The sequence below is a fragment of the Hyla sarda genome, chromosome 8 (assembly GCF_029499605.1).
Source record: "Hyla sarda isolate aHylSar1 chromosome 8, aHylSar1.hap1, whole genome shotgun sequence".
NCBI lineage: Eukaryota > Metazoa > Chordata > Amphibia > Anura > Hylidae > Hyla > Hyla sarda.
The window spans coordinates 52,679,050-52,704,127 of NC_079196.1; the positions used below are offsets into that span (position 1 = coordinate 52,679,050).

Below are 25,078 nucleotides of genomic sequence, written 5' to 3' on the forward strand. Positions count from 1 at the left end.
TTCTAGGGATTATTTTGTGTAGATTGTGTAAATTATTGTCGGGGAAAAAAAAACTTTGTGAACTGGGATTAAATGTCATAGTTTTACAGCAGTTTAACTGTTAAAATATAGGTATATGAAAATACTTGCTTATTTATATGCAGAGATTTACCATGTTAAAGAGGTGTCTTGTATTTTCCTCCATTTGTATTGTATTCTATTTATATATATAAATTATATAGTATATATTATTGAGGTAAGTTCTAAACAATGTTTAATTGTAATTTAGTGTCTTTGTGAGCCAAAGAAATAATAATTAAAAAAAAAATATATATATATATACATATAGTGGAACCTGTATCTATACTATAGTGCCCTAAAATGTAGTTCAGAAGTGTAAAATATATGTCTAGGTTTATCAAGGGGTGCTAAGATGTAGCTTCTATTAATGCTCATGCGCATGAAGGGGGTATAAGTGATGTTAAATCGTCTCCCCCCTTTGAAAAATCTAGTACGTAGGCTCATAAGAAAATACAGTTCTAGCACTTTAAATACATCAGCATTAAATTTATAAAAATGAATTCATTCCAATATGCTGGACCAACGCAACTTTTTTTAATTTTACTATTTATGTTTGTTTAGGCATTTTGTATTTGAGATTTCCCTTGCTGGAGAACATTCCATTGACCATGTCAACCATTCTTTGTTTAGAGCTGCAGATCTTAAATAAAATAAAATAAAAACCATGCTGCATGCACGGGCAGCTCGTCTACATGATGGAAGTGATCGTAAGTGTAAAGCAGGTCTGCAAAGTTTTTTTATGAGGACAGTATGGGATAGAGCTATAGGAAAGAGCAATGGACACTGAGTTTAGGAATATATTGTTATCTATGGTTTGATCCAGTATTTTTTTAGGAAAAATTGTTTAAATGCTGAGAACAGAAAGCCTGTGAGTCCTTCTTCCCCTTCCCACACATGTTTAAAAAACCAATCACTGTATGTTGGTGGGGAAATCATGGCTCACATGCTTTCACATGCTGGCAGCATTTAAAGGGGTATTCCAGGAAAAAACTTTATATATATATATATATATATATATATATATATATATATATATATATATATATATATACTGGCTCCAGAAAGTTAAACAGATTTGTAAATTACTTCTATTAAAAAATCTTAATCCTTTCAGTACTTATGAGCTTCTGAAGTTAAGGTTGTTCTTTACTGTCTAAGTGCTCCCTGATGACACCTGTCTTGGGAAACGCCCAGTTTAGAAGAGGTTTGCTATGGGGATTTGCTTCTAAACTGGGCATTTCACGAGACAGGTGTCATCAGAGAGGACTTAGACAGAAAAGAACAACCTTAACTTCAGGAGCTCATAAGTACTGAAAGGATTAAGATTTTTTAATAGTAGTAATTTACAAATCTGTTTAACTTTCTGGAGCCAGTTGATATATACAAAAAAAAGTTTTTTTCCTGGATAACCCCTTTAACCCCCAGATGACAAGTACAGGTGTAGAAGTACGGGCTGGTCATGGTCTGGGTATATGAAGCTGAGTACGCTTCATACCCAGTAAGTCCTGGCTACTATCAGCTGTGACCTTCCACTAATGCCAGGCATTGGTGAACTCACCGAAGACCGGCATTAACTCTATACATGCCGAAATCAAAGTGATCAAAGTGATTGTGGCATCTAAAATATTTTAAAATGTGACGCTGATCCCAATCAACCTGCATGATGGACGGAGGGTCCCCAACTGTCTCCATGCTGTCCCAATGAGGCTCTCTTTCTCCAGCCTGCATTGGCACCAATAACACTGCTCAATGCTATGCTACGGCACAGTATTGAGCAGTGTTTGCAATCGAAAGATTGTAAAAAAAATTGTAAAAAGCAACATGTGTGAATAAATGTGAAAAAGCCCCTCCCCTAATAAAAGTTTAAATCAAATCTTTTCCCCATTTTTCTAATAACGTAATGTATAAAAAAATAAATATATTTGCTATTGTTGTGTGTAGAAATGTCCAAACGATAAAAATATAATGTTAATGAAACTGCACAGTGAATGGCGTAAAATAAAAAATCAGAATTGCTGAATTTAGGTCACTTAATATACCAGGAAAAAAAAATGAATATAAAGCGATAAAAAAATTGACCCTCATACATACCAGTATACAGAAAAATAAAAGAGTTATAGGGGTCAGGAGAGGACAACTTTTACCCTACAGATTTTCTTACAAAAAGTTCAAACTTTTTAAAAGTAGTAAAATATAACAAAAACCTACATATTGGGTATCATTGTAATTGTATTAACCTTTAGAATAAAAATTATATTATTTTAACTGTAAAGCACACTGTGTAAAAACAAAAAAACAAAAACAAAATTTGCAATAAAAAATATATTATATATATATATATATATATATATATGTATATATATATATATTTAGGGTTTTTGTTGTTTTCCTGTAGATTTTGTGGTAAAATGAATGACGTCAGTACAATTGGTCCCACATAAAGCAAGGCCTTGTAGGTGGAAAAATGAACAATTACTGTGTCTTCTGGGGGTTAAATTGCATTTTACATGAAAACCATAGAAAGTTATATATAGCTAAACTCAGGGGCCCAGATTTATCAAACTGTGTGAGAGAAAAAATGGAGGGATTTTCCCACAAGAACCAATCACAGCTCAGCTTTCACTTTACCTCAGCTCGTTAGCTGAGCTGTGATTGGCTGCTGTGGGAAAATCTCTCTATTTTTTTCTCTCACACAGTTTGATAAATCTCGGTCAGGATCTTCCTCTCTATCCCATGATGTCCTCGGACAGGAGACCTGACAGACCACAGTAATAAAGTAGTAAAGGCATAAAATCAAACAAAGCAATAACCTGAACAGTCCCTTTTTGGGGGGGGGGGGTACAGTACATCATCTTTGCCAGCCACTAAAAAGGCCCCAATATTTCTATAGGCCCTGATATCGGTTATGCTTTTGCTTGTAGAGCAGTGTTTCCCAAGCAGTGTGCCTCCAGCTGTTGCAAAACTACAACTTCCAGCATGCCCGGACAGCCTTTGGCTGTCCGGGCATGCTGGGAGTTGAAGTTTTGCAACAGCTGGAGGCACACTGCTTGGGAAACACTATTGTAGAGTGACATATGGCACCATGAAACCGCTCTGGCATTTAGCTGGTCTTCGCTAACCTCGGATAGGTGAACTAGAAAAAAAAATGTATCAAAATCTAGTTTTATTTAGCATGTCATTTTGTCAAATTTGTTAATGTTTAAAAACATCCCCGAAAAATTGTAACCGTTTTTTTTTTCTTCATCAACATGAAACAATGTAAATGTCAAATTACAGCCATAACTAATACTGTCTAAAAGAATAGATTTATTGACATCTGTACTCATCTCCGATGATGTTGTGTGTTGTAAATTAAGTGTAAAAAAGAGTGCCAAAATGTCTCCTGAAGTGTAACTGGTTGTGACAATCTTGTGTTCACCCTGTTAGTGTCTGTCAGTGTCTGTCAAAAGGCTTCGTCTTACTGTCATGATATGTTCATTTTCCTTACTTTGTTAAGTAAAAAAAAAAAGCACAGTGATGTCATAAGTGAAACATTATATGGGAACATTAAAAAAATATAAAAGATTAAGTGCCAATGTATGGAAAACACAGCAGGACTCATATTTGGCGCCGTGGAGTTATCAGTCTGGAATAAATAAATAAATTTAATTATTTTATTGATTATTAATATATTAATAAAATTAATTAATTAAAGAATGAATTAATAAATTAATAAAATAAACAAATAAAGTAGTTGTGTGTATATATATATATATATATATATATATATATATATTATATATATAGTTATAATTTTGAGCTTTCAAAATTGCTGAAAAACTGTATACAGAGAATAGGTAGAGGAGTGTAATGATGCCTTGTGTTCCGGTCCTGCATGACCAAAAGTTATATTAGAGTAACATTAGAAAATAATGTAAAGCTTTTTGTGTATGCCTTTTGCTTACCTCTTTTTGCTGATATGGAAGGCATAGGATATGCTCCATTTTGCTTTACAAATGCGCAGAGATGTGGTCCTGTAATATTGGCTGAGGATCAGGTAGTTGAACACTGCAGCTGCTAGTGCTGGCGATCACCCAGGTAAACTCCTGAGATTCATACATGGGTTGAAGTCAGTTCACATTGTGCAGTTTAGATGCATTTTTTTTTACTCTACATTTTTAAGAGAATTATTTACTATGAGGCAGAGGTGATTTGACCTGTGATCACAATTGAAGTGTTTTATGAAGATTTGATGTCTTTAGGTTGTGTTGACATGTTGAATTTTACTCACGATTTTACAGCATTTTAGCTGTTTTTGCAGCAATTTTCCAAGATCCAGCATGTTTTACCATATTTTGCACAATTGCAGTACAATATCACCATTTTGGGAAAATTACAGCAAAAACTGAAAAAAATACAGCAAGAAATCCAATGCGTGAACACAGCCTCAGGGGAGGTCTATAGCCTCTATATATCCTGATCCCATAGAGATAGCAGATGGAGCTGGGAGGTGTCTGGGAGCTAGTAGAAGGGAATCTGGTAGATGATGATGTCATCCTGTAGTCCACAGGTAGTCCCAAAGCGGTTTGACATCCTGTGACTCACATTAAGCACAATAACTTTTTTTTGAGTCTGGTGATCACATGACCAGGTAATAGTAATAAAAGACATAGATGCAGCTGTGCTGAAATTAAACAAATGGTGCTGTATGACAAGTGATAATATGAACAAAAAAATGTAAAGAGTCCACCTCCCGGATACTAGCCATATTGGCAGCTGTGAAATTTAACGGACATACTCACACATACTCACCTATCTCTCTCCCTCTGTGACGTCCTCTGAGCGGTCTGGCTTCTATTACCGAGACAGACTCATCGCGGCAGTGAGGAGGCGAGACAACGCTGCATTCTATGATTGGCTGAGTGGGCTGTCACTGCTGAGTGGAGCCCATCACGGAAGAAGCATCCAGAGTGTTTAGTAAGAGACCTAAGAATGTCACGGGAGATCCCTGCGGGAGCCAGGTGGGTAAGTATGTAAGTTTTTTATTAAAAAAATTTGAGCATCCGGAATTCTTCTTAAATACATCTTTTGGAGCACAAGGTATGATCACACTCCTCTACCCTTCCTCTGTGTGGTTCTGTCAGCAGTTCTGAGGGCTTAAAACCGTTGACAGAGTCAATTTAATTAAAAAAAAACTATATATGTGTGTATATATATATATATATATATATATAATTTTTTTTTTTTTTTAAAGACTGGTTGCTAGGGATACAGAGCCTCACAGCAACAGAGGTTGCCAGGCAGCTTGTAACCTAGCAACTGCATGTCTCCCATTATTTTGATTAGCTCAAGGTCCAACATGCACAGAATTTATGGCAGAGAAGAGGCAATGAGGCTTGACAGTTCTCAAATTGTGTTTTTCTCTACTTCTTACTGCTATTATAGTCAGAATCATATCTATATAAAAGGGATGTCCATGATAAAAAAATAAAAAGGTATGCTTTCTATAAAGAAACAGCACTACTCTCGTCCATGGCTGTTTTTGGTATTACAACTCTGCCTTAGTCACTTGAATGGGGATGAGTTGCAATACCAAATATAGCTCATGAACAAGAGTGGCACTGTTTCTAGAAAGCAGACTATGTAAGGGAGGGAGGGTCACACATGCCGTATTTTGCTGTGTATTATCTGCAGCTGATTTGTTTACCCTTTGACTAAAATGGGTAGGAAAAACACAGCAGCAAATACACAGCAAAATACGGCAAGTTTGACACTACCCTTAAAGCGCAGCTCCAGTGATGGCTCAATACATTTGTGCCCTGCCACCCAAGCCTGAGACTTGCATGTGACTATGACGTTCAGTCTATGGATTTGGTGGAAATCCCATAGACTTGCATGAGACTTAGGCAAAACCATAGACTGAACTCTGTAGTCACGTCAAGTCTCGGACTTTGGCGGCAGTGTGAAAATTTGGCCTGAGCCATCACTAAATTTGTGCTTAAATTTTTTAAATCTTTCTTATAATTAGGTGACTGTCACTGACTTATATTTAGGTCATTTACACCAGAAAACATCATTTTTAACATTGCCTTTGCTGAGGTGAGAGCAGAAATGCATTGGACGTGTTCTTAATGTTAAGTAAATCCATATTTGTCCTGTATGACTTTATTATTTCGAGACTGATAAAAGAATGGACTCCATGTTGTCTCAGGAGGAATGTCAGGGATCGTAGCAATAGTCACACTGCCATATTTGGGTTTGTCAGGGCACAAGTACGTGTGTAAGTGAGAGATTTGGTGTGGTGTGATTAAAGGACTCTTGCTATCCTGTGACCTATAAGAGATGTTTAACTATTAAAGATGATATGCAATGCAGTTTTAATTTTTCAATAAAAGTATACCTTAAAATGCACTTTGTATTGCTCTGTCTCTGGCGTCAAACATATGAGTGCATGAAGAAATATGAAGAAAATAAAATAAGTAATAAATCTTCACATTTATTGAATCTGAAAAAAAATTTAAAAAAATCAAGAGACCAACCAAACATGATAAAAGAATACTGTGTTAATGCATTTCCAGCCTATCTAGCATGGCTTTATACTTTTACCAGCCTACTTAATAATATTGTCTTATGTAGTAAAGGGGCCTTTAACCCCTTCAGGACGGAGCCCATTTTGGCCTTAAGGACCGGAGCGTTTTTTGCACATCTGACCACTGTCACTTTAAACATTAATAACTCTGGGATGCTTTTAGTTATCATTCTGATTCCGAGATTGTTTTTTCGTGACATATTCTACTTTAACATAGTGGTAAATTTTTGTCGATACTTGCATCTTTTCTTGGTGAAAAATCCGTAAATTTGATGAAAAATTTGAAAATTTTGCATTTTTCTAACTTTGAAGCTCTCTGCTTGTAAGGAAAATGGATATTATGAATACATTTTTTTTGGTTCACATATACAATATGTCTACTTTATGTTTGCATCATAAAATTGATGAGTTTTTACTTTTGGAAGACACCAGAGGGCTTCAAAGTTCAGCGGCAATTTTCCAATTTTTCACAAAATTTTCAAACTCAGTATTTTTCAGGGACCAGTTCAGGTTTGAAGTGGATTTGAAGGGTCTTCATATTAGAAATACCCCATAAATTACCCCATTATAAAAACTACACCCCCAAAGTATTCAAAATGACATTCAGTCAGCATTTTAACCCTTTAGGTGTTTCACACGAATAGCAGCAAAGTGAAGGAGAAAATTCACAATCTTCATTTTTTACACTGGCATGTTCTTGTAGACCCAATTTTTGAATTTTTACAAGGGGTAAAAGGACAAAATGTTTACTTGTATTTGTAGCCCAATTTCTCTCGAGTAAGGACATACCTCATATGTCTATGTAAAGTGTTCGGCGGGCGCAGTAGAGGGCTCAGAAGGGAAGGAGCGACAAGGGGATTTTGGAGAGTACGTTTTTCTGAAATGGTTTTTGGGGGGCATGCCGCATTTAGGAAGCCCCTATGGTGCCAGGACAGCAAAAAAAAAAACACATGGCATATCATTTTGGAAACTAGACCCCTCGGGGAACGTAACAAGGGGTTAAGTGAACCTTTATACCCCACAGGTGTTTCACGACTTTTGCATATGTAAAAAAAATAATTTTTTTTTTACCTAAAATGCTTGTTTTCCTAAAAATTTTACATTTTTAAAAAGGGTAAAAGCAGAAAATACCCCCCAAAATTTGTAACACAATTTCTCCCGAGTACGGCGATACCCCATATGTGGCCCTAAACTGTTGCCTTGAAATACGACAGGGCTCCAAAGTGAGAGCGCCATGCGCATTTGAGGCCTAAATTAGGGACTTGCATAGGGGTGGACATAGGGTTATTCTACGCCAGTGATTCCCAAACAGGGTGCCTCCAGCTGTTGCAAAACTCCCAGCATGTCTGGACAGTCAACGGCTGTCCGACAATACTAGGAGTTGTTTTGCAACAGCTGGAGGCTCCGTTCTGGAAACAGTGGCGTACCAGACGTTTTTCATTTTTATTGGGGAGGGGAGGGGGGCTGTGTAGGGGTATGTGTATACGTAGTGTTTTTTACTTTTTATTTTATTTTTTGTGTTAGTGTAGTGTAGTGTTTTTAGGGTACAGTCACACGGGCGGGGGTTCACAGTAGTTTCTCGCTGGCAGTTTGAGCTGCAGCAGAAAGTTTGCGGCAGCTCAAACTTGCAGCCAGATACTTACTGTAATCCTCCGCCCATTTCAGTGTACCCTGTACGTTCACATTGGGGGGGACATCCAGCTGTTGCATAACTACAACTCCCAGCATGCCCGTTGGCTGTCGGTGACTGCTGAGAGTTGTAGTTTTGCAACAACTGTAGGCACACTGGTTATGTATCACTGAGTTTGTGACCTAACTCAGTGTTTCACAACCAGTGTGCCTCCAGCTGTTGCAAAACTACAACTCCCAGCATGTACGATGCATGGTGTACGGTGACTGCTGAGAGTTGTAGTTTGCAACAGCTGGAGGCACACCGGTCGTGAAACACTGAGTTAGGTAAAAAAAAAAAACTCTAAGTTTCACAACCAGTGTGCCTTCAGCTGTTGCAAAACTACAACTCTCAGCAGTCACCGACAGCCAACGGGCATGCTGGGAGTTGTAGTTATGCAACCAGCAGATGCACCACTACAACTCCCAGCATGCACTTTAGCTGTTTGTGCAAGCTGGGAGTTGTAGTTATACAACAGCTGAAGGTACACTTTTCCATAGAAAAAATGTGCCTCCAGCTGTTGCAAAACCATAAGTCCCAGCATGCCCATAAGGGAATGCTGGGAGTTGTGGTGGTCTGCCTCCTGCTGTTGCATAACTACAGCTCCCAGCATGCCCTTTTTGCATGCTGGGAGCTGTTGCTAAGCAACAGCAGGAGGCTGTCACTCACCTCCAACGATCCACGCCGGAGAGTCAGTCCCTCGTCGTCACCGCCGCCGCCGCTGCTCCTGGGGCCCCGATCCCAACATTGACGCCGGGGATCGGGGTCCCCAGCACCCGGGGTGCACGTCCCACCAGTGTCACCTCACCCCTGCAGGCTCTGGCTGTTCGGGGCCGTCAGAGACGGCCCCGAACAGCCAGTAATTCCGGGTCACCGGGTCACTGGAGACCCGATTGACCCGGAATCGCCGCAGATCGCTGGACTGAATTGTCCAGCGATCTGCGGCGATCGCCGACATGGGGGGGGCATAATGACCCCCCTGGGCAATATGCCGGGATGCCTGCTGAACAATTTCAGCAGGCATCCGGCTCCGGTCCTCAACCGGCTAGCGGTGGGGGCCGGAATTCCCACGGGCGTACGGATACGCCCTCGGTCCTTAAGGACTCGGGATGCAGGGCGTATCCATACGCCCTATGTCCTGCAGAGGTTAAAGGGGTACTCCGATGGAAAAAAATTTTTTATCAACTGGGGCCAGAAAGTTAAACAGATTTGTAAATTACTTCTATTTAAAAATCTTAACCCTTCCAGCACTTATTTGCTGCTGTATTCTCCAAATTAAGTTCTTTTCTTTTTGAATTGTCTGACTACAGTGCTCACTGCTAACACTTCTGTCCATGTCAGGAAGTTTCCACAGAGAGCACTGTGGCCAGACTGGAAAGAAATTCAAAAATAACTTCCTGTGGAGCATACAACAGCTGATAAGTACTGGAAGGATTATGATTTTTAAATAGAAGTAATTCACAAATCTGTATAACTTCCTCATACAAGTTGATTTTAATAAAATGTTTACTACTGGAGTACCCCTTTAAGCCTCTTCTCAGAAGTCAGGGCCAGATGTGACTCCTATCTCCAACCCCTACAAGGCTTCGTTTGTTTACATAATTTGTTTAAACAGCAGCACTTGAGTGAACAAAACATTTTTGAATTTTGAAAGTGAGTACCCCGGCTGAGGCCGTGTTTTCTACCCCTCCTTCCACTCCTAGCCCTGAGCAAACCCCTCAGTCCCCGAAGTCTGTTGTCAGTCCACCATCACCACCTTTGCCTAGGTGGTTATTCTGCGATGAGCTCAGTTTGATCCGATACATGAGGGAGCACCTTCTACCCCTGACAGGGACGTCCGATCCCCCAGTTCCTCCGCCCAGTCCGAAAGGGCCAAAATAGACACTGAAGTGGCTGAAATTGTGGAGGGACTGAGGGCTCAGAGAATGGAGAAGTATGGGCCGAAGCTGCTGCCATTTGAGGTGCGACAGGCGCAGCAACAAGACACCAAATCCCTAGAGGCCCTGTACATAAGAACATTGAAGTATCTCCGAGAGGGTGAGGCACCCTTATGGACTGCCGTCATGGAGGAACCTTCCTAGTCAATCGACAGGCAGTACAGAGGGACTATCTCCCCCCCGGCAATGCATTCTCCTGAGAGTGGCGAGATTGTGGAGTATACGCCTGTGCAGAGCGTGAGAGGAGCTGTGGTGAGCCGTCCGAAGAATTCAATGAAGATTCCATTTGCTTATTTCCCTTCGGACGACTGGGACGCAGATCCCTTTTGGTTGCTGCAACGAGGTCTTCATGCCCAAGGAGCCTGCCATGGCTCCAAGATACCTGCCAGAGTCATCTGACGATAGAATAAAAAAGAGGAGTTGGGGGGCTTACACTAATATTTTCAAGTATATGCCGAGGTTTCTGCGTTACATGTAACCCCACATGTAGAAAGTGCAGACTTCAAGGTATATACTTACTATATATAATGTGCTGCAATAAATCACATGGTTTACATTAAAAGTGTGTATAGTGGCTTATAAATGCAATGGGGTGATGGGTGAAAATAGGGGTATGGTATATAAAATGAAATGTGCAGACTAGTTGTATAGATAACCATAAAATAATGTTTATTGATTAAATAGGTACATTAAATGGTCTCAGCAGGGCCCTCGCTGGAGACCAGTATATACAATTAATAGTAAAAAATGATAATAAAAAATAGTAGTAAAAAAATTGTAAAAAGTATATCATAAAAGTTTATATAGCAGCCATCTCTGTTGAACTTAAATTATATTTGGTCAATTCCGGCCATTTCTGTTATCTAACTTATATTAGCGGTAGTCTTAGAGTAACAGTAGCAATTGGATGATGTTATAGTCCAGGAAATAATGTAACAGGTAAGGATCCAAATGGAATACTGTAGCAAGCAAAGTTTGTCGCAAGCAAAGATTGTTGGTGCTACTGCACCACTCACTGCTCCGTTTAGGTCGGGATGGTAGCCCCTAGTATGCTGGGCTCCTCGTCGCTAGCTGGCTCGGCTGGACAGCCGGCACAATGGATGTGTCTGCGCAGTGGGTCCCGAACCTCCTCCGGTGGGGCCCAGATGAGTGCTCGATCTTGTAGATGGAGTCGTGGCAAACAGGCAGGCTGGTGAGTGGATGCAGGCAATGCTTGTGTGCGAGACAGCGTGGGCACATCTTGAACAGTGGTCCCGGCAATGGGGGGTTCCAGCTGTTGCAAATGTTGGTAGTGGGTAGTAGTTCTAGAGTTGTAGAGGTCCATATAGAGTGGGTACTGGGCTAGACGCGTTTCGGGGAGACCCCTTTCTCAATTTTTTTACTACTATTTTTTATTATCATTTTTTACTATTAATTGTATATACTGGTCTCCAGCAAGGGCCCTGCTGAGACCATTTAATGTACCTATTTAATCAATAAACATTATTTTATAGTTATCTATACAACTAGTCTGCACATTTTATATACCATACCCCTATTTTCACCCATCACCCCCAGTGCATTTATAAACCACTATACACACTTTCAATGTAAACCCAGTGATTTATTGCACCACATTATATATAGTAAGTATATACCTTGAGGTCTGCAACTCTTCTTACTTTCATCTGAGGATGTGCCCAGGTCCTGTGATTAAGGAGGTTTGGCCTAATCAGCAGGCAAATACCAAAGTGCCTCAGCCTACTCCAGCTGTTGCGGAGGTTTGGCTGGTTCACCAGGCACTAACTGTTCATCCCCCAATGGTGCAAGCTGCTGAGGTGCAGGTGGTGGTCACTGTGAGTCCGACCATCACCGAGTCCCGTTTGTCCCATGTCTCATGGAACATACGTCAACCCCATGGAGGGGGCTCAGTCTCATGGTCCTAGGTTCATGTCACAACCTAGGAAGCAAACCGACCGGCGAGGCTGAGATGGAAAAATGGAGCATCTTGTCAGTCAAGTAACTTTACCCTTTTGGTTGAAAAGACGAACTGTGTTCTGTGTGAGAATACTTTTGTTGTTTCAGGTTTCTACAGTAACGTTCAAGTACAGCGCCTGACGAACTTGTCAAAAGTTTTTGTTGCAACCAATTTTGTAAGTGTGTGCCCGGCTCTTAGCCGAGGTTCTTTGCCAAGAAGTCTATAATGTACCCGGACTGTGGAGCGGTACAATGGGCCTATGTGTATACATATCTTCTGTTGTAGTAATATATATTTGCTTACTATTCTGCACAAGTCAACACTTGTGCTAATGTGCTATAATTGTCATATTGTAAAAAAATGTATATAACTTGTTTGTACATCAAGGTCAAAGTGTACATTGTTTTTGTGTCTGGCGATTTTTATGGGTGGTATCCTGACCCAGTCAGTAGGGACATCACTACTACCTCACCGCTAGGGCAATACTATAAAGATTAAAATACCACATAAAGTCCTGTGCTACACATAGTCCACTGACACCACTTAAAGGGGTACTCCGTTGAAAAACTTTTTTTTTTTTTTTATCAACTGGTGCCAGAAAGTTAAACAGATTTGTAAATTACTTCTATTAAAAAATCTTAATCCTTCCTGTACTTATTAGCTGCTGAATACTACAGTGGAAATATTTTTCCGTTTGATACACAGAGCTGTCTGCTGACATCATGAGCACAGTGCTCTCTGCTGACATCTCTGTCCATTTTAGGAACTGCCAGCATAAAAGGAAATCCCTATAGCAAACATATGCTGTTCTGGACAGTTCCTAGAATGGACAGAGATGTCAGCAGAGAGCTTTGTGTTTCAAAAAGAAAATAATTTCCGCTGTAGTATTCAGCAGCTAATAAGTACAGAAAGGATTAAGATTTTTTAATAGAAGTAATTTACAAATCTGTTTAACTTTCTGGCACCAGTTGATTTAAAAAAAAAAAAAAAAATGTTTTTCACTGGAGTACCCCTTTAAGTCATGCACATATGTCTATTATCACAATAGGGCTGTAGCATTTACCATAGTACCAGTCCACAAAATATTTATAATGTTTAATACTTTCTTGTGTCCACGTGCCCAGGATACTTTACTGGCCAGAAGGTATTACTGTTAACCCACTGCGCACATACAAAAATAAGGTAACACATGTCTAATGTTGCCCAGCAATGCACATAGTTCTGGGGAGAAGTGTGTCCACTGAGGGACCCCAGTAGCAAAGGCATTAGGTAAAAAGCCTCCGGCAGCCCAATCCATTCAAGTTGTGTCTATTGCCATGTAAAATGTATTAGAGTCATATCCTTAAAACAGTTATAAGGTTAACAAGTCTTCATATAGTTCAGACCGTGTACAGACATTTTATGCTACAAGGACTCTTTATATGCATCCAATTACTAATTTCAGACCTGGATATGGATGTTGTTTGAAATGCCCCAGGAACTGTCTGTGGTCCCTGTGGTCATTCCAGTCCTCCGCTCTCCAGGACTGGGCTTCAAGGGCGACTTCATAAAAAAAAAAGGGGGTTTTCGTGGTGGCCCAGTATGGGATGGTGTGTCCCCGTATATTTCTCCTGCCCAGGCAGAGTCCCTCTATGTCCCCAGGGCCCCCCATACAGTGTAACCCCTATTGTACATATGTTTGTATTACTAGTGTACTGTTGCTTTAAATATTATACCATGTGCTTGTTACCCCCCCCCCCCCCAAGTGACCTATGGGATCCTTGCTAAGCTCCCCTATAAAAACCAGGGGAGGGGCTGCAATCTCTCTCTTCCAGCATTCTGGCTATTCGTGCTGAGGTCCAGTGCAGTCGTCTCAGAGTGTGTCCAGAGCATTCGAGGCCTCAAGCCTAAAGTCTACAGCCACAGTCAGCTCAAGTAAGCTCAAAGTCATCTCCATGTCAATTGTCAAGTCAGTCAAGTCAAGTCTTCTATATAGTCACCACGGCCTGCACTAAAGTGTCTCTAAATACTGCAAGTCCCAGCAAGCCTGCGAGGTCCCCCTGTGTCACTGGTCACCTCCTTGGGATTCTGGCTGTACTGCATAGACTGTGTCACCTGTCTACCCTCAGTAAAGCTACTGTTGTCTGTAACTTGGCGTCGGTGTCTTCATTGCCCCCTTGCCTAGCCCAGGACCAGCGGTATTACCTTCGGGTGGTTAAGGCTAAACCACGCCCTGGTGTCACGACAAGAAGGGGTTAATAACATCTGCCCCCAGGGTTACAACATCTGCCCTGCATTGCACCCTGCTATACCACAGTAGTTAGGCCTCACACTGTGTCCCCATATAGTAGTTAGGGCACTTCTGTGCCCCCTGTAGTATTAGCCCCCCCCCCCCCTCCACCGTAGTATTATGTCTCACTGTAGTATTAGCCCCCCCCCCCTCCCCCGTAGTATTATGCCTCACTGTAGTATTAGCTCCCCTGTAGCATTTGGCCCCCCTGTAGTATAATTATGTTTCTGTGTAGTATTATTAGGTCCCTCTGTAGTAGTATTAGGCCAGCCTGTATTTTTATTAGACCCTTTGTAGTATTGTTAGCTCCCCCCATATTATTAATAGGCCTCGGTATTATTTTTATTAGGCCCCCTATAGTAATATTAGGTCCCCTGTATTTTTATTATATTATTATGATTATTATTAATATTATTATTGTATTATTATTAGGCTCCCGTGTAGTATTGTAGAGGTCCCTCTATAGTAATATTAGGCCTCCCTGTATTATTAGCCCCCCCCCCCATATTTATTCTTAGTCCCCATGGGGCCGCATTGCACAGTTTGGGTTACCCCTGCACTAGAATGTAGAGTGACCAGTGGTAAGCTTTGCACTAGACTGTTGACAGACCAGGGGCAGATTTTACATTACACTGTGCACAGACCAGGGGCAGATTTTACATTACACTGTGCACAGACCAGGGGCAGATTTTACATTACACTGTGCACAGACCAGGGGCAGATTTTACATTACACTGTGCACAGACCAGGGGCAGATTTTACATTACACTGTGCACAGACCAGGGGCAGATTTTACATTACACTGTGCACAGACCAGGGGCAGATTTTACATTACACTGTGCACAGACCAGGGGCAGATTTTACATTACACTGTGCACAGACCAGGGGCAGATTTTACATTACACTGTGCACAGACCAGGGGCAGATTTTACATTACACTGTGCACAGACCAAGGGCAGATTTTACATTACACTGTGCACAGACCAGGGGCAGGTGTACTGAACCTACAAAGTGAGGGAAATCTAAAGAGAGGGGTTCTAACATGGCTTGCTATTTGTTCTCAATGCTTTATCCAAAAAGCACTGATCCATTTAAGAAAAGTCGATGATGAACTATAATAGCCAACAAATAACTGTAGCAGGTAAAAGCAATGGTATCAGTCGACTCTTGTAAGTATTTTTTGTGGGATAATTAAAGTCTATTGACAATCTTTCATGAGTTAAGTGAAGCGATGAAGAAGGGATGGAATTTTCCAAAAGATATTCAATCAATGCAATGCCTCTTGGTTCTTTAGAAGGACATTAACACTACAGACGTGTTTGCTTCAGCAATATCGTCTTACTTGATCAATGCACAACTTTTTAGAGTGATGTAAGAGATCTAGTTGGTAAGAAGAGTATGGATTCAATCCCACATCCCTGGTATGTTTTGTTTACAATGATGCAGAGCCAGACTGGGACTAATAGCCCTGGCACACAAACCCCACCAGCCCACATACAATATCACCCCTCCAGATCATAGAATAATGGCAACATGCAACATGTGCTGTAGGGAATTTACCCCTCCCATATATAAAGATATAAATATGTAAACTACACTATTGCAGTGTCCAGGTACCCGTGTCCCAGCTACCATACAGTACATATGAAGTTGTTGTAAAAACCTACTCCCTAAAAAAAAGCTAGTGGCATACACTGAGGTCTAACAACTGTGTAAGGGTTAAATATCTGCATATTGCATCAGATGAGTGAGTTCTTGGTCACAAGTCTCTCCTCAGAAGGCTGAACCCAAAACCAGTTAGTGTTAGCCTGGCTTTTGCCAGAGCAACCTAACTCCTAGCTCTACTTCTGCAAGGCAGACATTAATCTAGTCTAGAGTGTTTCTCCTAGGTCCAGTCAAGTTCAGGTCTATCCGGTCCTGTAGTCTGTTCAAGTCAAAAGGGTTTAAAGCTAGTGCCAAGTCCTGTTCCTGTTGCCAGCAACCTGAGACAGATCTGGGTCACGCATGCAATGATTACTGTATGGAGTTTGAAAGATTTCCCCCACCATGTAACAAGGCTAAACAAGGACCTCTCTGCATACACAAATCTTTTTGTTAGTGCTCTGTGACTCAACATGTCACAGAAGTTCTTCAGTGTATGCCCTGTGTATAGGATATTGTGCCACAAATATTGAGTACACATATCTACACCACAGTAAGCCAACCGCTGTGGGTCCATAACAATAGAGAACATCTAATTTGACTGTGTATATACCTGTCTTTAAAAGGCACACCAGAGGCTTTCTAGTCAGTGTATAAACTAGTAAAGCAACTCTAAAAGGACAATGACCAATCCTTCATTCATCTGCTTGAAAGTGTAACATATTACCCTCTGCGAAAGGGGTATGTAAAAAAGAAAATGCAGAGGAGGTGCCTTGTTACCTTTGTAAAACAAGGGTGATTGCAAAATGAATGAAAAAAATGCTACAGTACAGGCACAACTCTGGGATGCGCTAAAAACTGGTGTGCGGAAAGGTTTCGGGGGGAGCTTGCTGTCGGCAACGCTGGCAAGCAATTGGGATGCTGGATGTGCGGCGAGGTTCTGGGGGCCGCTGGATGTTCGAACCGCTGGCAGGCAGTCGGGATGCAGGCAGATGCAGCGAGGTTCCGGGAGCTGCTGATTGTCGGCACTGCTGGCAGGCGGTCAGGATGCAGGATGGAGCACAATTATTATTGTGGGCGTCCGTGGCAGGGGACGGACCCAAAATCCGACTTGTTGTATAGCACTTCACCAGGACGAAAAAGGCAATTTTTGCAGGAATACTGTGTTAACTTTATTTCCAAAGTACCAGTTGTTAGCATACAAGGTTTATATTAAATGAGCAACAACCACTGTATGTCATTGCTGTGTGCCTACTACATTGTATGACCACTAGATGGCAGTGTTACGTTTGTGAGTTCATGTTTTGTCTATGCCTCATAAGTAATAAAAGAGTTCCTGCTCCTGACACAGCGTTCAGTGAAACAACAGACTGTCTGCCTGTCCTTTGTTTAGCCCCAAAAGGTTATGTCTAACAGTATTACTCGCCGACCATCGGCAACCAGGAAGATGACTGCGGCGGAGGCCGGAGCGCGTTACCGGAGGAGCGATGGAAGGTATGTACCTCTATTTTTTTTTTTACTGCCGGCAGTATGACATGTTCAATTTTCCCATCCCGGAGTACTCCTTTAACTGCCGAACATGGGGCTGTGTATGGGATGGCAGAGGACCTTCAATGATGTCATTACCATGTGATCGATCACATGGGTGAGAGGAGCCTGACTGCTGTACTGTGGAGGTATAGGAAGAAGTTCCAGTATAGGGGAATGAATGTATCATGAGAAGGTAACCTTTAGTACATACACTCACACAAATAACTATATCTGTGTTTTCCAAACAGGATGCCTCCAACTGTTACAAAACTACAACTCCCAGCATGCCCGGAGAGCCGACAGCTGTCTTGGCATGCTGGGAGTTGTAGTTTTGCAACAGCTGGAGATACATTGTTTGGAAAAAAAAGCATTATATACCGTAATTTACACACATACCACACACCCCCTTTTCACATAAAAAAAATAATAATCTAAGAATCCAAACGTGGTATCGCCGCATGCGTAAATGTCCAAACTATTACAATATAATGTTAATTAACCAGCATGGTCAATGGTGTAATTGCTAAAAAAATACCAAAGTCCTCAACTTTTAAGTTTTAAATTTTAAGTAATTTCATATACCATAAAAAATGAATAAAAAGCGATCAAAAAGTCCCATCAAAAACAAAAATGGTACCAGTAAAAACTACAGATCAAAGTGTAAAAGGTGAGCCCCCACACATCCCAGTATATGGAAAAATTCTTAAGTTATAAGGATTTTAAATATACAAATTTTTGTACAAAAAGTTATTTTTTAAAAGTAGTAAAATAAAACAAAGCCTATAAAAATGGGTTATTGTTGTAATCGTATGGAACTACCGAATAAAGATAATGTAATTTTTACTCAAAAGTGCACTGAGTAGAAACGGAAGCCCCCAAAAACTGTAAAGGGTGTTTTTTTTTTCACTGTATATTTCATGGTAACACGAGTGACGTCATCACAGAGTACAATTGGTGGCACAAAAAGCAACAAACCTCATATTTAAAAAGGCATCTGAAAAATTAAAGCGATCTACAACTGCTCCACTTTCCCTCTGCACAATATTTGATAAATCTCCCCCTTTATCTCTGAATTTCATGTGTTGTGGCCTCTGTGCTTGTGTTTTTAATTTTATTGGTGTTAATAAAATGACCTTTTAGCGGTACGTGGACCCTTGGTGTAGATCTATCATGTAGTAAGCCCCTATACTGCCTAATAAAGCATTAGCTTCCCTATACTGCTCCCATATATATGTTTTATGTGGACAGTATGGATTCATCTGTGGTGGTCATTAAAGAGTTGGGATGGGCTTCTGGATGTCCGCTGGCGATGATTTAAAGTGAGCAGCAGTGGCTGCCGGCTCTGACGAGTGACACTGCCCCCCCCCCCCCCCCTTAACATCAATCTGCGTTGTGGGAGGACATCACTAGTCAGTGCAGCGCAGAGGAGCTCACTAATACGCTGAGCCCCTGCACCTGAGCCTGCCAGCATGGTGTCAGTAAGGTGGCAGGGGGGGATCACAGGGTGAGAAATATAGTGGCAGGAGGCGATCAGAGGCTGGGGGGAAATAAGGAGGCACGGGGGGGGGGGGGGGGGGGGGAGGAATGATATAGAAGTGGTCTTCAACCTGCGGACCTCCAGATGTTACAAAACTACAACTCCCAAAACTACAACTCCCAGCCGTTGGCTATCCGGGCATGCTGGGAGTTGTAGTTTTGCAACATCTGGAGGTCCGCAGTTTTGCAACATCTGGAGACCACTGTGATATAGCATAGGGGTTGATCAAGGGGGGAGGGGATAAAAGTGCATGGGGTGGTATCAGCCCCATTTGTAATGCTGATTCTGGTATCATGTATGTCGTAGGATGCGCAACGTGATATGTGCAATTGGCAGTACTGCAAGGGGTGTCCAGGGGGCCCAGGCCTGAGGGCCACAAAATTTCTGATGGCAGCCCTGCAGGACATGTTGGGAGTTGAAGTTTTGCAACAGCTGGAGGCACCCTGGTTGGTAAACACAAGGCTGTCAAGCCACGCTGGGAGTTGTAGTTTTGCACCCTGGTTGGGAAACACTAGACCAGTGGTCTTCAACCTGCGGACCTCCAAATGTTGCAAAACTACAACTCCCAGTATGCCCGGACAGCCGTTGGCTGTCCGGGCATGCTGGGAGTTGTAGTTTTGCAATATCTGGAAGTCCACAGGTAGGAGACCACTGCACTAGACTGTCAAGCCATGCTGGGAGTTGTAGTTTTGCAACAGCTGGAGGCACCCTGGTTGGGAAACACTACGCTGTCAGGCCACGCTGGGAGTTGTAATTTTGCAACAGCTGGAGGCACCCTGGTTGGGAAACACTAGGCTGTCAGGCCACGCTGGGAGTTGTAGTTTTGCAACAGCTGGGGACATCCTGGTTGGGAAGCACTAGACTACAGGAAAAGCACCGGACAGGACTGCAGGCTCTCCTCCTCAATGATCTCTACACATGCCTGCAGTATTAGAGGCGCCCACCAGATGCCGCTGTGACGAAGCTAACAGGCGTAAAACACTGCGGGTTCCCAGCATCCACCGGGGCTGCCTGTGTGCCACGTAACAGGCTGTCGCCGCCACAGTGCGTTGTGTCACCGGCACCAGGAGAGTACAGTCTGGGGGGTCGTCTCCGCCTGAGGGGGGCTGCAACATGGGGGGCTCACAGAGCGTAGAGATCCCTGGTGGAGGGACGGAAGGCTACCATGTCCTCCGGGTATGTATGCTGTGCGCACGGCCGGGGCTGCGCTCCTCTCCAGGCCTTTGTCATGTCCTGCCCGGTGGCTGCTCTTCTCTATGGTAGTATGGGGCAGTGTAGAGTCTTGTTCTATGAGGTGACATTGGTGTATAAAGATGGGACATTATTAACCCTTTATTATAGGGGGTACATTAACCCCCCCACTTCATCCTATAGTCCAGCCCTGCACAGTATGGGGTCCTCCAAGGTGGCATCCTGACTGTTGCTAGGCGACCGTACATACCGTGAAGCGATCAATTATTGATCCGTAGGGTTCCCCTTTAAAGTACCAATACACGATCCAGTTCAAGCGACTGCCATGCGTTTGCTGTACAGCGCTGCGACTCTTAGGATACGTTCACACTGCTGTTGCGCCCTGTCAAGAATGGCCGTCAAGCGCGGTCTCTTTTTTTTATTTATTTTTTTGGGAGTTTGATTGCTGTCATTTTGATGGGGTGCAACGGGCAATAGCGGGTCCCAATGGACCCCATTATAGTCAATGGGGTCTGTCGGGCGCCGTTGTTTTTCAGCAGGAGAAAAAGACGGCGCAAGCTGTATTTTTTTCTCCCTCTAATCTCCCCAGCGGCACCGACAGCCGTCACACTACCGACAAAGTAGCCTTAAGCTGTTGCACAACTACAACTCCCATCATGTGCTGTAGTTCTGCCGCACGGCTATATGTTAATTTAGCTTGTACCTAAAGGGGTCATCTGCTGAGAAGGATATGGTACTAATGTGGTCCCCATTTACTTTAGTGGCCGTCGTGTAATACCACATCTGTCCTGTGGGGGAGCTGACAGGTACAACTTGCTGCTAACCACAGGGGGGGGGGGAGGTTCTGTTGCCGGATCCTCCCAAAATCAGTGGTGATGGGACCAGATGGCACGAATTCCAAGCAGCATTTATATGACAGTGTCAGCTTATTATTGACATAGACGGATAACATTCCCATTGCATCTTATTCCTGATGCCGCACCCTCCAGATGTTGCAAAACTATAACTCCCAGCATGACCGAATAGCTGTCACATCTGTTGTCTAGGGGTTAAAGCATAATTCCAGCCTTGCTCTCTCTCACCCGTTCTATAAAGTTCAGCATGTTGGTTTGCCAAGGCAACCGTTCCCCGCTGGAGTTCCGCTCACACGTGTGGATTTTGTTGTGGATTTTCATCTGGTAAATGACATAATCCGCAGCAATTTATGCATGCCTTGGAGTTTCTGTGCAGCAGGTGCCACCAGAATGATTTGCCGCTGCGACTGCACAAGACTTGCTCCATCCCCATGACTGCAGTGCAGTCCAGGCAGAATTCTGCCGCATGATGATCATTCTTTCGATGGAGCCCAGAATCTCTGTGCTGGAATTTCTGTCTTGTGCAAAGAGCAGCAAGTGGAATTCTGCTCAGACTTTAGGCATGGGACTCTTAGGCTAGGTTCACACTGCGGAATCTCCGGGCTGAAAATTTCCGCCCAGAGATTGAGTGCGGCCAGCACCGACTGAATCAGTCAGCACTAGGACCACGCGGACACTTCAGTCTTCAATAGACTGCAATGTGTTCCATGAGTATTTCCACCTGAAGAATGAGCAACACCATTGTTCAGGCGGAAATTTTCAAGCTGATTTTCCGTTCACAAATTCCGAAGTGTGAATTTGTGAACGGAAACCCATTCACTATACAGTACATTTTAGTAAGCAGAATTTCTGCCTGGAATTGAAGGCGGAAATTCCGTAGTGTGAACCTAGCCTTAGATTACGTTCACATGGGCGGATTACCTGCAGAATTTCCGCAGCATGTTTGCCGCTGAAAATCTGCAGCGGATTTTGCTTCCATTGACTTCAATGGGTCAGCAGAAAATCTGCAATAGATGAAGATTTGCAGATTTTCCTTTGGACCCATTGAAGTCAATGGTAGTAAAATCCACTACGGATTTTCCGCAGCAAATACGCTGCAGGAATTCCGCAGGTAATCCGCTCGTATGAACCTACCCTTAGGCTGGGTTCACACTGCGGAATCTCCAGGCAGAATTTCTGCCGGAGATCGAGCTGGCGGCACTAGGACCACACGGACTGCATTGCCGTCCATAGAAGGCAATGCATTTCTGGGTGGATCTTTTGAGAGATCTGCTCAGAAAAGCATTGCAATCTATGGGGACAGCAATGCAGTCCATGCGGTCCTAGTGCCATCAGCTCGATCTCTGGCAGAAATTCTGCCCAGATATTCCGTAGTGTAAACCTAGCCTTAAGGTCTATTCACACAGCAGAATTTCTGCCTCAAATTAAAGCCCATAGACTTCTATGGGATTCCGCACTCCCATTCAGAATTCTGAATTTCCGCTAGCGGAAATTCAGAAGTGTGAATGGGAGTGCGGAATCCCATAGAAGTCTATGGGCTTTAATTTGAGGCAGAAATTCTGCCGTGTGAATAGACCCTTAGGCTAGGTTTACACTGCTGAATTTCCAAGTATAATTGCTGTCAATGGGATTCTGCTGCACAGTAAACATTGCAGAATTGCCGCGGTAAAAATTCCACCACCGAAAGAATAATCTCATTCATTCTTTTTGGTGGAATCCACCTGCAATACATTTCCGTCTATGAGAACAGTAATGTACGTGCAGTCCGGCCAGAGAATCCACATTGTGGACCTTAGGGAAAATGCACACTAGAGGAATTTTCTGCTGCAGACCTTTTCTGTAGGAAAATTCACATGAAATCATGTAGATTTTGGTACCGATTTGCTTTGTATTTGTTGTGGATTTTTACAATCCCCTTTGGCTTCAGTGGGAGAAATCTGCAACATAAACTGTTGTACTGAAGATTTTAGAATCTGTACCACAGGTCAATGTCAATCGGGGAAATGTCCACTATGTGTAGATGAATTGGATCCTTGGGCGACTACAGGAAACACAAGATTACCATTGACCCCCGCAGGTTATTAATGAAAGCCTCCTGCTACCTTGTCATTTGTAATAAACATGGGGTTATTCAGTAGGTAAAATGCTGCTGTTCTAACTAGAAATGAGCGAATTTACAGTAAATTTGATTCGTCACAAACTTCTCGGCTCGGCAGTTGATGACTTATCCTACGTAAATTAGTTCAGCCTTCAGGTGCTCCGGTGGGCTGGAAAAGGTGGATACAGTCCTAGGAAAGAGTCTCCTAGGACTGTATCCACCTTTTCCAGCCCACCGGAGCACCGGAAAGCTGAACTAATTTATGCAGGATAAGTCATCAACTGCCGAGCCGAGAAGTTTGTGACGAATCGAATTTAGTGTAAATTCGCTCATCTCTAGTTCTAACCAAGTGCATAAGCCACAGAGGATGCTGATTGACGATGGTATAGGACAGTGGTCTTCAACCTGCGGACCTCCAGATGTTGCAAAACTACAACTCCCAGCATGCCCGGACAGCCAACGGCTGTCCGGGCATGCTGGGAGTTATAGTTTTGCAACATCTGGAGGTCCGCAGGTTGAAGACCACTGGTATAGGATTTGTAAGGCCTTATTTACATGTTAAAAAAGGTGCTGATTCTGCATCTATTCTGTGTCCAAATCATGTGACATCAGTCTCCATTGACTTTTGAGGAATTACCGTACTTGTAGTTTACATCTGGCCCTGATCTTCACATCTAACAAGTAAGAATCTGACACTTTTCTGCACGTTTGCACACAGATTGCTTCCATATACACTGCTCGAAAAAATAAAGGGAACACTTAAACAACACAATGTAACTCCAAGTCAATGACACTTCTGTGAAATCCCACTGTCCACTCAGGAAGCAACACTGATTGACAATCAATTTCACATGCTGTTGTGCAAATGGAACAGACAACAGGTGGAAATTATAGGCCGTTAGCAAGACACCCACAATAAAGGAGTGGTTCTGCAGGTGCTGACCACAGACCACTTCTCAGTTCCTATGCTTCCTGGCTGATGTTTTGGTCACTTTTGAATGCTGGCGGTGCATTCACTCTAGTGGTAGCATGTGACGGAGTCTACAACCCACACAAGTGGCTCAGGTAGTGCAGCTCATCCAGGATGGTACATCAATGCGAGCTGTGGCAAGGTTTGCTGTGTCTGTCAGTGTAGTGTCCAGAGCATGGAGGCGCTACCAGGAGACAGGCCAGTACATCAGGAAACACTGAGGAGGCCGTAGGAGGGCAACAACCCAGCAGTAGGACCGCTACCTCCGCCTTTGTGCAAAGAGGAGCACTGCCAGAGCCCTGCAAAATGACCTCCAGCAGGCCACAAATGTGCATGTATCCACTCAAATGGTCAGAAACAGACTCCATGAGGATGGTATGAGGGCCCGACATCCACATGAGGGGGTTGTTCTTACTGTAGGTGCCACATACAGGACCTGCTGGACTGACGCTCCCCGGAGTATCTGTAGTGCTACTCCTTCTATCTGATTAGATAAATGGAGACACATGATCTCATCATTTATATGGTGTCTGTCAGTTCAGTTTCCTTCACAGCACCACATAAAATAAAAGTGGATCAGTTTACAGTAATGCAATGTCACGTTGGGGGTAAACCAGTTTTACCAGGTCTGGGGAGTTTTGTTGAATTTTTCAGCATCACACATACCCATACAGCAAGCATTGTATTTCCAGTAGTGACGGGGTTAATAAGCCCGACCTCCTGACTGCAGGAAAAACAATGGGTCTGTCCTGCCAGCGTGTCCACTTCCAGGTAGACTGGACTGTGGGATTGTGCCG

At 42.8% G+C, this 25,078-nt stretch overlaps 1 protein-coding gene across 1 annotated transcript in view; it reads left to right on the forward strand.

The window, feature by feature from the left end:
• Window positions 1-20,150: 20,150 nt before the first annotated feature.
• Window positions 20,151-25,078, forward strand: part of GORASP2 (golgi reassembly stacking protein 2) — a 28,028-nt gene continuing 23,100 nt past the window's right edge. Inside the window, exon 1 of the mRNA XM_056534359.1 lies at window positions 20,151-20,344. Coding sequence (XP_056390334.1) covers window positions 20,282-20,344 — 63 coding nt within the window. The 5' untranslated portion in view covers window positions 20,151-20,281. The remainder of the gene's footprint in view (window positions 20,345-25,078) is intronic.